The sequence below is a fragment of the Moschus berezovskii genome, chromosome 4 (genome assembly GCF_049115385.1).
Source record: "Moschus berezovskii isolate FMDL1 chromosome 4, NW_MosBer_1.0, whole genome shotgun sequence".
In the NCBI taxonomy this organism is placed as follows: domain Eukaryota; kingdom Metazoa; phylum Chordata; class Mammalia; order Artiodactyla; family Moschidae; genus Moschus; species Moschus berezovskii.
Window position 1 is genome coordinate 64,327,606 of NC_142463.1, and position 15,620 is coordinate 64,343,225.

A 15,620-nucleotide genomic window follows, 5' to 3' on the forward strand; every position below is an offset into this window, starting at 1 on the left:
TCAAAGAGATTAGAAATGATATCAAAAGATATTTTCCATTTACTGTTATTAAAAGTATAAGTAACCATTCTTCTCATGGAATTTTAATCATCTAAATTGAAATATGTGTCCCATGATACATAATACCCCATGCTAATATATTTTCCCTTACTTAGTGTCAAAGCTATTTGAAGACAATTTTACTTAAAGTAAACAGAACATAGTGGACCATTTATGCATAGGATAATATTCTGCAACAGTTGCTGGGGTCAATCTTGGCATAATTTTACTTGTGGTTGTAACTGTATTTTAGTTTTAAGTACAGTGATTCCCTCATAAACATGGTCAAATCACTTATTTGGTTAAAAAGAAGATGCACACATGACACAGTAAAACATAAGACAGATTTTCTGTAATAAATACCATTTAAGAAAAATGGGATACATAAGTTTTTTGAATACAATTTTTCCAAAGATCTAAATCTCTTATAAAGGCATATATTTTTAAAGCAATAAAACTTCAAAAAAATTTGTAGTATAAAGAATAGCATAATTTTAAAAAAGAACCCAGTGATCACTCCATTCACTATTTTTCCACAATTTTCTTGAACTCCTCTTTTGATCAATAGCATATTGGATAATTTTATAATTCCTTATGGAGTAAGAAACCAGAAGTTATCTAAAAACTTCCATGGACAGTGTTACAGTTCATTATGGAGTAGGAAAGTAAATAATACTCATGCATTGTCAAGATAAAGCTAATATCTATATAAGACCAGCTAAATTAATAAAGATGGTAGCCACTTAAGTGATATAACACTGAGATTCTGAGAAAATATTTTCTAAGCAATATCTAAAATTTCACCATTAAAGATTACTTATTTTGCCTTAAACTATATTTAAAATATAATTATTAACAGGTAACTGTTTAAGCACTGGAAGTAATATAGTATCATAAATAAATTAATTAGTCTTTTACTGACAGCATACTTTGCTAGAGAATGGATGGAAATATGACATAAAGTGGAGAAGACAAAAATAAAGAAGACAAACTTCACCTAATACAAATTTTTAGACAGCATATATCTGCATATTTAGATTAGAATTTTGACACATGAGAGGTATTTCTGTTGGAGTATGTGTATGAGGGATAAACTGCAAAGAAATAATATGCTTGCAGATAAAAAATGGTGATGGTACAGCTTCTGCAGTTATAATTGTTATAAGATTAGCTTTAATGTTGAATGTAATTGCAAGAAAACAAAATGTTTGCCTTCCTTTGTGTTTCTTAGTTTCATAAATTTATCTTAATATATTAAACTCATTAAAGTGAAACTTTAAGTTTATCACATTTTGTCCCTATGTTATAAAAAAATATATTGTGTTCTTCTAAGTAGTAGGAGGTAGAAGATAGACAGTAGAAATATCTAAGTAGTAAGAAAAAGGCTGTTGGATTTATATTCAAAGGAGCTGGGCTCAGTTCTCTACTTTACCACTTATAACTATGTGATCCTGAGTAAGACTTTTAATATCACTGGCCTTGTTCTCCTCACCCATATAACGGTGACACTGACCTATTCTAATCCATAAGAAATAACGCAAATCTCAAAGAATACAATACTTTAAAAGGATATGAATATTCTGGTAAGATTGCAATCCTTTAGCATTATAAGTAAGATTTTAATTACTCGGTTGGCCAAAAGGTTTGTTTAATTTTTTCTGTAACAGCGAAGAGAAAAACCTGAATGAACTTTTGGGCCAACCCAATATCTACATCAAAATTTTAGAAAAGGTGTTATGAAAGACAATTTTCTTCCTCATAGAGAGCACAGTGTAGCACACAATGTCTTATCCTAATAAATATCTGAATTGTAATAAAAACAGCACAAGTGAAAAAAACAGGTGGCAAGTCAACTATCGGGATTGGGGGTGGGAGGAGATGGGGACGACAGAGAATGAGATGACTGGATGGCATCACCAACTCTATGGACATGAGTTTGAGTGAACTCCAGGAGTTGGTGATGGACAGGGAGGCCTGGCGTGCTGTGATTCATGGGGTCTCAAAGAGTCGGACATGACTGAGCGACTGAACTGAACTGAACTGAATCAACTATCTGGACTTCCCTCGTGGGTCAGATGGTGAAAAACCTGCCTGCAATGCAGGAGACCTGGGTTAAGTGTCTGGATTGGGAAGATCCCATGGAGAAGGGAATGGAAACTCACTTCAGTAGCCTTGCCTGGAGAATCCCATGTACAGAGGAGCATGGCAGGATCCATATAGTGGCAAGGAATCGGACACAACTGAGTCACTAACACCATGTACAAATTAGCTATATCAACACAGCCAGGAAAACCCAAGAACACTTCTCTGAACCACAACTTTCTCACTTGTTAAATATAGGGGTATTAGATAATGTCACAATTTTTAACCATCTCTCAAACTATATTATCAGGCAAAATTCACTTGATTTAAAAAAAAATCTAAATATATAAGAACCTAGTTTCTGAGCTAGCATCTCAAATAGGCATTTTAAAAAGCCCTAAAGCAGAAGGGTAAGTAATGCCGTTATTAGTGAGTTAAATTGTCCATGTATTTTCTGTAACATTTTAGTTATAGGACCTTCTCATAAGGCTTCCCTCATAGCTCAGTTGGTAAAGAATCCATTTGCAATGCAGGAGTCTGCCTGCAATGCAGGAGACCCAGGTTCAATTCCTGAGTCCAGAAGATTCCCTGGAGAAGGAAATGGCAACCTACTCCAGTATTCTTGCCTGGAAAATTCCATAGACAGAGGAGCCTGGCAGGCTACAGTCCATGGGGTCTCAAGAGTCAGACACGACTTAGCGACTAAACCACCACCATAAGGATAAAGGTCTCTTCCACTGTTATATTAAATAGGTTAGAAGTGTTAAATTTCAAGTTACTTTTTAATCTAAATACTTCTTCATATTCTCAGGTATTATTGGATAGTCGGTTAAAGAGGCAAGATTTAAACTCTGTTGAATGAGTTGGATTGTGGATGACACATAATTAGATTATATTCCTCTAAACCAAACCTCATAAAAGAAGAATCTAATTACCTGTCTTCCCTTAAGACCCCTCTTTCCACGGATCCCAGGAACACCCTAGAATGTAAAAAAGTCAAAAGTAAATACTCATTCCATTTTTTGATTGGGTTGTTTCTTCTTATATTGAGTTGCATAAACCATTTTTATATTTTAGATATTATTAACTCCTTGTCAGTCATATCATTTGAAAATATTATCTCCCATTCAATAGGTTGTCTTCTCTATTTGGTTTCCTATGCTATACAAAAGCTTGTGCATTTAATTAAGTCCTATTCATTTATTTTTGTTTTAATTTCTTTTGCCTTAGGAGACAGATCCCCCAAAATACTGCTATGATTTATGACAAAGAGTGTTCTACTTATGTACCCATCTAAGAGTTTTACAGTTTCAGGTTTTACATTTAGGTTTAATCCATTTGGAGTTTATTTTTGTGAATGGTGAAAAGAAATGTTCTAATTTCATTCTTTTACATGTATCTGCCCAGTATTCCCAGCATCCAAAGACATACAGTTAGCTAAGAAGCACATGAAGAGATGCTGCTGCTGCTGCTGCTAAGTCGCTTCAGTTGTGTCCAACTCTGTGCGACCCCATAGACGGCAGCCCACCAGCTCCCCCATCCCTGGGATTCTCCAGGCAAGAATAGTGGAGTGGGTTGCCATTTCCTTCTCCAATGCGTGAAAAGTGAAAGTGAAGCCGCTCAGTCATGCCCGACTCTTAGCGACCCCATGGACTGCAGTCTACCAGGTTCCTCAGTCCATGGGATTTTCCAGGCAAGAGTACTGGAGTGGAGTGCCATTGCCTTGTCCGGAAGAGATGCTGCTGCTGCTGCTAATACTGCTAATTATTCACTTCAGTTCAGTCGCTCAGTCGTGTCCGAATCTTTGCGACCCCATGAATCACAGCATGCCAGGCCTCCCTGTCCATCACCAACTCCCAGAATTCACTCAAACTCATGTCCATCAAGCCGGTAATGCCATCCAGCCATCTCTTTCTCTGTCGTCCCCGTCTCCTCCTGCCCCCAATCCCTCCCAGCATCAGAGCCTTTTCCAGTGAGTCAACTCATCGCATGAGGTGGCCAAAGTATTGGAGTTTCAGCTTTAGCATCAGTCCCTCCAATGAACACCCAGGACTGATCTCCTTTAGAATGGACTGGTTGGATCTCCTTGCAGTCCAAGGGACTCTCAAGAGTCTTCTCCAGCACCACAGTTCAAAAGCATCAATTCTTAGGCGATCAGCCTTCTTCACAGTCCAACTCTCACATCCATACATGACCACGGGAAAAACCATTGCCTTGACTAGACGGACCTTGGTTGGCAAAGTAATGTCTCTGCTTTTTAATATACTATCAAGGTTGGTCATAACTTTCCTTCCAAGGAGCAAGCGTCTTTTAATTTCATGGCTGCAATCAGCATCTGCAGTGATTTTGGAGCTCCAAAAAACAAAGTCTGACACTGTTTCCACTGTTTTTCCATCTATTTCCCATGAAGTGATGGGACCAGATGCCATGATCTTTGTTTTCTGAATGTTGAGCTTCAAGCCAACCTTTTCACTCTCCTCTTTCACTTTCATCAAGAGGCTTTTGAGTTCCTCTTCACTTTCTGCCATAAGGGTGGTGTCATCTGCATATCTGAGGTTATTGATATTTCTCCCAGCAATCTTGATTCCAGCTTGTGCTTCTTCCAGCCCAGCGTTCCTCATGATGTACTCTGCATAGAAGTTAAATAAGCAAGGTGACAATATACAACCTTGACATACACCTTTTCCTATTTGGAACCAGTCTGCTGTTCCATGTCCAGTTCTAACAGTTGCTTCCTGACCTGCATACAGGTTTCTCAAGAGGCAGGTCAGGTGGTCTGGGATTCCCATCTCTTTCAGAATGTTCCACAGTTTATGAGCGTCTTTTAATTTCATGGCTGCAATCAGCATCTGCAGTGATTTTTGGAGCCCCCCAAAATAAAGTCTGACAGTTTCCACTGTTTTCCCATCTATTTCCCATGAAGTGATGTGACCAGATGCCATGATCGTAGTCTTCTGAATGTTGAGCTTCAAGCCAACCTTTTCACTCTCCTCTTTCACTTTCATCAAGAGGCTTTTGAGTTCCTCTTCACTTTCTTCCATAAAGGTGGTGTCATCTGCATATCTGAGGTTATTGATATTTCTCCTGGCAATCTTGATTCCAGCTTGTGCTTCTTCCAGCCCAGCATTCCTCATGATGTACTCTGCATATAAGTTAAATAAGCAGGGTGACAATATACAACCTTGACGTACTCCTTTTCCTATTTGGAACCAGTCTGTTGTTCCATGTCCAGTTCTAACTGTTGCTTCCTGACCTAATTATTAGAGAAATTCAAATCAAAACTACATGAGGTATCACCTCACACCTGTCAGAATGGCCACCAAAGTTGGTACAAAAAGAACACAAACAACAAATGTTGGCAAGAACATGGAAGAAAGGGACTCTTTCTACACTGTTGGTGGGAATATAAATTGATACAGCCACTATGGAAAACAGTAATGGGGTTCCTCAAAAAACTAAAAACAGAACTACATATGATTCAGCAGTTTGGTTATCACTAACCTGGGAAATACTAATTTGAAAAGACACATTGATACCAGCACTATTTACAATAGCCAAGACATGGAAGCAACCCTAGGGTCCATCAATAGATGAATGGATAAATATATCTGTGTGTATGTATATATAAATACACATACATTCAGTTCAGTTCAGTTCAGTCGCTCAGTCGTGTCCGACTCTCCGCGACCCCATGAATCACAGCACGCCAGGCCTCCCTGTCCATCACCAACTCCCGGAGTACACTCAAACTCATGTCCACAGAGTCGGTGATGCCATCCAGCCATCTCATTCTCCGTCGTCCCCTTCTCCTCCCGCCCCCAACCTTTCCCAGCATCAGAGTCTTTTCCAGTGAGTCAGCTCGTCGCATGAGGTGGCCAAAGTATTGCAGTTTCAGCTTTAGCATCAGTCCCTCCAATGAACATCCAGGATTGATCTCCTTTAGAATGGACTGGTTGGATGTGTGTGTATATGTGCGTGTGTGTGTTTAACATTATAGAGCCATAAAAAATTAAATTCTGACATCTGCAGCAGTGGATGGATTTATTTTGAGAGAATATTATGATTAGTAAAATAAGTCAGAGAAAGATGAATACAATGTAATATTCCACTTATATGTGGAATCTAAAAAAATAAAACACACAAATATATAAAGCAAAACAGATTCACAGATACAGAAAACAAACTAGTAGTTATCCATGGAGAGAGGGAAGAGGGGAGGGGCAAGATAGGGGTAGGGATTCAGAGATAAAAGTTACCAATGTTTCAAATACCTAAGCAATAGGGAATATACTCTATAGCACAGGGAAGTATAGCCATTATTTTGTAATAACTTTTAATGGAGTATAATCCATCAAAATATTGAACCAAGATGCTGTGTACCTAAAATACTGTAAATCAGCTATACCTCAAGAAAGTAAATATTTATCAAATCAATGAGTTATTTTTTTCAAACATCAATTTATGGAATATGACAGAAAAATACATTATATTTTAAACTGCAATAATATTTAGAAGAGTGTCAATATACTAATTTAAGTGGCCCCTTTTCTTCTTCATAACAAAATCTTGATTTTATTCAGAAATCCATCCCATCTGTATTTCCAAATGGGATCCTGCCATTCCTCTGGTGATAATTATTTGTCCAGAGGTAGTATGCAACCAAAGTTGGTACAATCATACAGAAGTCTTATTTTCTGTACTCAGCAGACAATTACCACCTGTCTCCCTGTTTCTCTGGCTGAACATAAACAAAGGCATATTTAACCCTTGCATTGGGAATCTTGCAATCAAATGAGAAATCAGTCTTATGATGAAGCCAACATTGGTTAAGGCAAAGTGGAGAAAATGATGATCTCACTGTGCTAACAGGATCACACTGTGCCTAGATTCCACCTAACCTGTGTGTTTCTGGTCATAAGAAGTAGTGGCAGGACACAGTACTCAAGTACTCAAGTTTTACAGCCAGAATATCTATGTTTAAATCCTCGTTCTATTATCTGTGTATAATCTTAGGTAATATTCTCTGTGTGCCTCGTTTTCTTCATCTATAGTGAGAATTATAATACTATCTCCCTGGGTACTGTAAGATTAAATGAATTAATAGTGACTTGCATATATATAACCATTACAATAAATCATTTGCTGTTATCGTTTATTTAAAATCTCATTTTGAAGCCAGTTTGAAACAAAATTTTTTGTCACTTGCAATCTATAAAGCATACTTATTGATAAAATCCCTTGAGACATAATCACTTTTATAAGCCCTTGAGACTAACAAATCTGTTAGAACTACGTAGCTTGGGATTTCTGTATATGCAGATAAGTTAGCAGGTATCAATGGTTGAAGTAATCCATTTACTTTCAACTGAACAGTGGTTGACAAAAATATTCATCTAATATCTCTACTGAAAAAAAAAGAGTTCAAAGGTGAGCAATAGGACATTGTGCCTATTGATGGTTAGTGTCACTGGGATCCTTAAATCCAAGATGATGACATTTCGCAGGAACATATAACTTTGTTTTATTTAGTACATCAATTACTAGAAATAAGTTCATGCCAACAGGTCTGGAAAGGACGGCATCATAAGCAGCAGAGTTATTTACAATGTAAACTGTATACAGTAAGTCCCCTACATATGAACCTTCAAGTTGCAAACTTTCACAGATGTGAATGTGCATCTGGTTCCAGCAAGGACTCAAAACCTATGCCATCAACATGAGTCATGAGAGAAACTTCAGCTTGCCCTCCATCTCCTCTCGCTGATGATCCCTGAGCTCTGCCATCTCCCACCTCTTCTCCCTCCTCCAGTCGGTATTTCTTCTTGCCTGTTCACTCTATGCCAGTCCTTGTACACCAGCTGTTGTACTGGATGACTATATTCTTCAAGGTACAGTACTGTAAGATTAAAATTCTTTTATTTTGTGTTTGTCTTCATGTATTATTTGTGTGCAAAGTATTATAAACCTATTACAGTACAGTACTATACAGTTGATTGTGTTAGTTGGGTACCTAGGCTAACTCTGTTGGATTTACAAGCAAAATGCATTTACAGAACAGTACTCTTTTCTAGGGAGGGGACTAACCGTGTACTCCTTTGGGTCAATAAGAAGCAGTTCAATTCTTTGTATGATAGAATGAAAAACATCATCTAATTTTTCTTAAAGCTGGTTTGTTTCACTCAGTAAGATTACCTGTCTGACATCTGGGCTTATCAGCATTGTTTTACTTTACCCTAAGTATACCACATTAGAAATAATATTTGAAGGAAACAGACTTACCCTTTCTCCTTCAGGTCCCAGTTGTCCTACGTCTCCAGGAGAGCCAATGAAACCCTTAAAGAAATCAAACAATCTTTGTATTATCTCATTTAAATAGTCATCATTAAGTATATAATTCTAAATACAGATACTTAAAATTTATTCATAGTAATATGAATTATAAGGCTTAACAGTATAATAACCTTGTTGCTTTTTTTCCCTAAAAGTTACAGATCCATCTTTTCATTTAAATAAAGTCAGAAATATAGACAATTAGCTAAAATGTAAGGCAGAAAGGAGGTATCCAAGAATAAGAAATACGGAGGAGGGAGAGTTCATTCCAACGTGGCAGGAGGTAAAGACAATCGAAGAAGATTTCAAAGAAGACTGGCACTCGAGATAGGCCTACAGAGTAGGTAAAATATTGATAAGCAGATAATGGAGCAAGAACACTCCAGGCAGAACCACAGTAAGCAGAAACAAGACGGAGAGGACTACAGGAGTGCTTGTAAATGGTTAACTGACAGCTTCTTATGAGAAAGGTGCTTTGGAGAAAAGCAGACCCACACTGCCTTCATGGAGGTTCCCACTGGTCTGAGAAACAAGGGGTGCATCTAAGTAACAATGCAAGCTACTTTGTACTACCACACCTTAGTTACATCTCACCTGCAGCAAATAATAACCTGTTTCATCAATTTAATGAATAAAGTGTATGGTAGTTTAGAGAATAGATTAAGGAAAGCCTTAAATTTCAGGCTAAGAATTTTAGACTTTACATTTTAGATAACAGGAAACTACTGGACTTTGAGGGAGTATGGTAATGACCTTATGTTAAGCTGTTTCTCTAAAATATTAAGCTGTTGACAGAATACAGAATATACCCCAGACAGGAAATGCTGAATGTAAAAAATCTTATTAGAATACTGCTGCAATGGTCCATATTTGAAAGAATATGAATCTGGGTCACTGATGCACAAAACATCATTTTAGTGCCCTCTGTGTGCCAGGAATTGGGATTATAAAAATGAACATGAAAATCAGTGTCCTCAAGAAGCTGATAGTTTATTAGGAAGAAGTCATACAAATAACTGTCATATCGTAAGATAATTGTGACATGATTATGTGACAGGTGATAAGATAAACACAACACACAACAGATAGTGATTGGCAGAATGACCGGTACTGCCTAGAGGGAAGGTTTAGGACAGCTTTACAGAGGAGGAAACTTTTTTTTTTTTCCTAATTATTTATTTATTTGCATTACAATAGTTTAATATGAACAATCAGAACTAATGAACAGTATAACAATATTTAATAACTGAAATAATTAAAATAAACTATAAAATTACTACATAAAACAGGTCTGATCTAGCTTATTTACTTTCTATAATCTCTTCAGTGCTGCAAAACCATTTCTTTTTTTTTTTTCATGTTTTAATAAACACTTCGTCTTTTTGTATTGCTTTCTTTTTCATCACAATAATAGAAATATAACACCATATACCACTGTAAAACACATTTCCACATAAATGCTGATAAGCACAAAATATTTTTCATCATTTACATTTTAACTGTAATAATATATGGCAGGATTAAAGCTGCATCCATCATGTGTCTAACTAACCTTGCTGTAATGAATTTTTAAATGTAATGGTTTCTGTTGCAAAGTAAAATCGTACATAATGTCTAGAGACACAGTACGCTGGTGAATGGGTGGTTTTGGAAAATGGAAATGCAACTTCATTTTTAAGAACCTGCAGAAATATTGAAATATTTCAGAGAACTTATTCACTGTACATTTAATTTATTTTATTTATAAAAGTTATGAACTGTAGAAAGTTTTACTTGTTGGGTCAAATGCTTGTTGCTTCAAATGCTTGTTGCATTTGAAGTGCTAGTTACAAGAAAATCATTACGAGGAGGCAACTTTTGAGCTGAGTCTTGAAGCAAAGAAAAGGCATTCCATGCAGGGTGAAAAATAGTTGGGTATTACCATGGTAGGATGAACACTTTTCTCTGACAAGGAAAACACCTTTATGAACAAGCAATAAATACAGGAAAAGATAATTGGTTTCCTTCTACTTAACTTTAATGATAATATATCTCTAATTTGTTTGCTTAAAAGTCAAGCATCTGGAGGATGGAGAAACTTTCTTTAAAAATGAAGCATCCACAAGTATTTCTGTTACCCAAACATTTAGGATTATGGTGGCAAGCTACACGTATTTCAGAATCATCAGCTACAGATGGCCTCAAGTTTAAAAACAGTTAACTTTTGCTTTAACATACACAACTGAAATTTTGCTTATAAATAAAAAGAACAAACACCCTAAGTGATGTACACTGATCTAAAAATTCTGTTGAAAACTCAGGAGCTGAAAAGTCAGACCTCTGCTCAACACAGTCTGCACAGAATCAGTACAACATTTTAGAAATAAAGATTTTAAAGGGAACAATGCCATGCATAAATATGTAGGTATTTCAGAAAAGTTTCTTGATAATTATAACAAAATAAAAAATGTCAGCAGCATCCAACAAAGAAATCATATGGGCTTGTCATCATTCTAAAAACACTACCACTAAACTAGAGTTTAGGGTATAAAGAAATAAGAAGCAAAAAAAAATAATACTAATACACATGGCTTTGGTCCTTGGATTGAAGTTTGTACATACAAGTAGAGGCAATTCTGTATTGTATAATTCTGTACTGTGTAATTGCCTGTAATACAAACAATTCTATATGGTGACAGAGGCAATTCTGTCACCATCAGGGCAAATAAAAACGTCAGGAGAGGCCTACATACTTCTACCTTGAGATACCTGGCCAGTTATTACACAAAGAGATACCAAAGGAAGGCTGCAAAATGATTTCAAACATTTACATTTTAAAAATAATTATTTTAACACCAAAAAATGCAACCAAACAATAGGGACATTCAAAAGATAATTTATCACATGATTTATAAAAATATTAATTTACAATATATAGCATGTGGTATTATCCAGTAATAGGACACAAATTAAATAAAAAACATAATCCTGTCAGTGTAACTGTTGGATTTTTGTTTTTTTAACAACATTTGTAGTTATTAATAATATCAAAGTTTACATTTGGACTCTTTGTGAATATGAAACCTACAGAAATGGCTCTGCTGACTCCTCCCTCACTCCCAAAGGAAAATTAAAGGATTAAATCAATTAAATTAGTTAGAAAAGGATTAGTTTTTTTTTCAATGCTTTCATGAAGTTGTCATCAAAACATAAAAAAACTTAAAAAGGGTTACACGCTAGAGAGTAATTTTCAACACAAATGGGGGAAAAAAGGAACAAAAGGATAGATAATATGATACAAAAATGACACAAAGGAGAACTTAGACAAGTTAAAGGAATCTCAGAAGCAAGATGAGAAAATGCAGTAAAATAAAACTGCTGCTGCTGCTGCTGCTAAGTCACTTCAGTCATGTCCGAATCTGTGCGACCCCAGAGACGGCAGCCCACCAGGCTCCCCCGTCCCTGGGATTCTCCAGGCAAGAACACTGGAGTGGGTTGCCATTTCCTTCTCCGAAATAAAACTGCACAGCACCAAATCACAGGTCTACAGCTTTAGCTCACACACACAAGTAACTCCTAAATTCCAGAATAATGATAAAATCTGCAGAGAAAGTACATGTCATGTGGTAGGCACTGTACTTTAAGAATTTTAAGCTCAGGCAGTTCTCACAAGCACCTAAAGGTAATTTTCATTTTCACCTTTTAATAAGTTAAGAAAAATGAGACACAGAAGAGATTAATGGCATTGAAAGTCACAAAGCTAATAAACGAGGGGTTGGTGGTTGGGGGGAAGCAGTCTTGTCTAACTCCAAAGCCCATGTTTTTATCCAGTAACCTCTCCTTGTTTTCCAAATCCAAGTAAGTATGTGCATTCAGTGCAGCTTTCATAAAATATACCTAACTTTTCCCCATTATATTTTCACTTAGTGCAAGGGTAGAGACATCACAGGTTAGTGGAAGAGTACAGAGCTAAAGGTGAGAAGATGCTGGTTTGAGTTCTGCTAGAACTAGATCAAGTCATGTCAGTTGCACAGCTTACTGTTTTGTCATCTGTAAAATGGAGACAATATACGTGTTCTTCTACTTCACAGGGTAGATAGCAAAATTAAAGAAGAAAATACACATGAAATATTTGAAAATGTTTAAGAATTTTTTAAAAATTAAGGCATCATTATAGCACATACATTAAAACACATGTTTTCTGGCTATATGGGGCTACTGAAGGGCACGTGCCTGCTAGTCAGGGCCTGACAAAACGTGCTCCACTGGAGAAGTGAATGGCAAACCAGTTCAGTATTCTTGCCTTAAGAACCCCATGAACACAATGAAAAGGCAAAAATATATGACACCAGAAGATGAGCCCCTCAGGTTGGTAGGTGTCCAACAGGCTACTGGGGAAGAGCAGAGAAATAGCTCCGGAAAGAATGAAGAGGCTGGGCAAAAGCAGAAATGTTGCTCAGCTGTGGATATATCTGGTGGTGAAAGTAAAATCCGATGCTGTAAAGAACAATACTGCATAGAAACCTCGAATGTTAGGTCCACGAATCAAGGCAAATTGGATGTGGTCAAGTAGGAGATGGCAAGAGTGAACATTGACATTCTAGGAATCAGTGAACTTAAATGGACGAGAATGGGTTAATTTAATTCAAACGATCATTATATCTTCTATTGTGGGTAAGAATACCTTAGAAGAAATGGAGAAGTCCTCATGGTCAAAAAGAGAGTCTGAAATGCAGAAATTGGGTGCAGTCTCAAAAACGACAGAATGATCTCTGTTCATATCCAAAGAAAACCATTCAACATCACAGTAATCCAAGTCCATGCCCCAACCACTAATGCCAAAGAAGTTGAAGTGGAATGGTTCTATGAAGACCTACAAGACCTTCTAGAACTACCAACAAAAATGATGTCCTTTTCATCACAGGAGACTGGAATGCAAACGTAGGAAGCCAAGAGACACATGGAGTGACAGGCAAGCTTGGCCTTAGAGTACAAAATGAAGCAGGGCAAAGGCTAACAGAGTTTTGCCAGGAGAACACACTAGTCATAGCAAACACTGACTTCCAACAATACAAGAGACAACTCTATACATGGATGTCATCAGACAGTGAATACCGAAATCAGATTATGTTCTTTGCAGCTGAATATGGAGAAACTAGACGCAGTCAGCAAAAACAAAACCGGGAATGACTGTGGCTCAGATCATGAACTCTTTTTTGCAAATACAGACTTAAATTGAAGAAAGTAGGGAAAACCACTAGACCAGGTATGGCCTAAATCAAACCCCTTATGAAATCAAACAGTGGAGGTGACAAACAGATTCAAGGGATTAGATCTAGCAGATGGAGTGCCAGAACTACAGATAGAGGTTTGCAACATTGTTCAGGAGGTGATCAAAATCATCCCCAAGAAAAAGAAATGCAAAAAAGGCAAAATGGTTGTCTGAGGAGGTATTACAAACAACTGAGAGAAGCAGAGAAGAGAAAGGCAAAGGAGAAAGGGAAAGATATACCCAACTGAATGCAGAGTTCCAGAGAAGAGCAAGGAGAGATAAGAAAGACTTCCTCAGGGATCAATGCAAAGAAATAGAGGAAAACAATAGACTGGGAAAGACTAGAGATCTCCTCAAGAAAATTGTAGATACCAAGGGAATACTTTATACAAAGTGAAAGTGAAGTTGCTCAGTCGTGCCTGAATCTTTGTGACCCCATGGACTGTAGCCTACGAGGCTCTTCCATCCATGGGATTCTCCAGGCAAGAACACTGGAGTGGGTTGTCATTTCTTTCTCCACTTTATGCAAAGATGGGCACAATAAAGGACAGAAACAGCAAGGACCAAACAGAGATTAAGTAGAGGTGGCAAGAATACACAGAAGAACTATATAAAAAAAGATCTTAAAGACCCAGAAGGAGAAGGAAATGGCAACCCACTCCAGTATTCTTGCCTGGAGAATCCTGTGGACAGAGGAGCCTGGTGGGCTGCTGTCAATAGGGTCGCATAGAGTCAGACATGACTGAAGCGACTTATTATGCATGTATGCATTGGAGAAGGAAATGGCAACCCACTCCAGTTTTCTTGCCTGGAGAATCTCAGGGATGGAGGAGCCTGGTAGGCTGCCGTCTGTGGGGTTGCACAGAGTCGGACATAACTGAAGCAACTTAGCAGCAGCAACAGCAATGACCCAGATAACCACAAAATGGTGTGGTCACTCACCTAGAGCCAGATGGCCTGGAATGTGAAGTTAAGCGACCCTAGGAAACATCACTATGAATAAAGCTAGTGGACATGATGGAATTCCAAATGAACTATTTCAAATTTTAAAAGACGATGCTGTTAAAGTGCTTAACCCAATATGCCAACAGATTTGGAAAACTCAGCTGTGGCCACAGGTCTGGAAAAGGTCAGTTTTCATTCCAATTCCAAAGGAAGGCAATGTAAAAAAATGTTCAAACTACTGTACAATTGCACTCATTTCACATGCTAGCAAAGTAATGCTCAAAATCCTTCAGCTAGACTTATGCAATATGTGAACCATGAACTTCCAGATGTTCAAGGTGTATTTAGAAAAGGCAGAGGAACCAGAGATCAAATTGGCAACATCAGCTGGATCATAGAAAAAGCAAAGGAATTCCAGAAAAACATCTACTTCTGCTTCATAGACTAAACTAAAGCCTCTGACTGTGTGGATCACAACAAACTATGGAAAATTCTTAAAGAGACAGGAACACCAGACCACCTTATCTCTCTCCTGAGAAGCTGTATGCAGGACAAGATGCAACAGTTAGAACCAGACATGGAACAATGGACTGGTTCAAAATTGGGAAAGGAGTACATCAAGGCTGTATGTTGTCACCCTGCTTATTACTTCTAAGAAGAGTACATTATGTGAAACGTCCGGCTGGATGAATCACAAGCTGGAAACAATATTACTGGGAGAAATATCAACAACCTCAGATATGCAGATGATACTAATTTCATGGCAGAGAACAAAAAGGAACTAAAAAGTCTATTGATGAACGGGAAAGAGGAGAGTAAAAAGTTGGCTTAAAACATAGTAGTCAAAAAATAAAGATCATGGCATCATTGTCCCATCACTTCATAGCAAATAGAAGGAGAAAAAGGGGAAACAGTGACAATTTTTCTTTTTTTGGGTTCCAAAATCACTGTGAATGGTGACTGCAGCCATGAA

The 15,620-nt window shown here is 37.3% G+C and overlaps 1 protein-coding gene across 1 annotated transcript in view; it reads right to left on the minus strand.

Annotated features, from left to right (window-relative positions):
- The window catches only part of COL24A1 (collagen type XXIV alpha 1 chain), a 440,433-nt gene that overhangs the window by 308,760 nt on the left and 116,053 nt on the right, over nucleotides 1–15,620 (minus strand). The window contains exons 11-12 of the mRNA XM_055403313.2: nucleotides 8,401–8,454; nucleotides 3,057–3,101 (exon numbers count right to left, since the gene is read on the minus strand). Coding sequence (XP_055259288.2) covers nucleotides 3,057–3,101; nucleotides 8,401–8,454 — 99 coding nt within the window. The remainder of the gene's footprint in view (nucleotides 1–3,056; nucleotides 3,102–8,400; nucleotides 8,455–15,620) is intronic.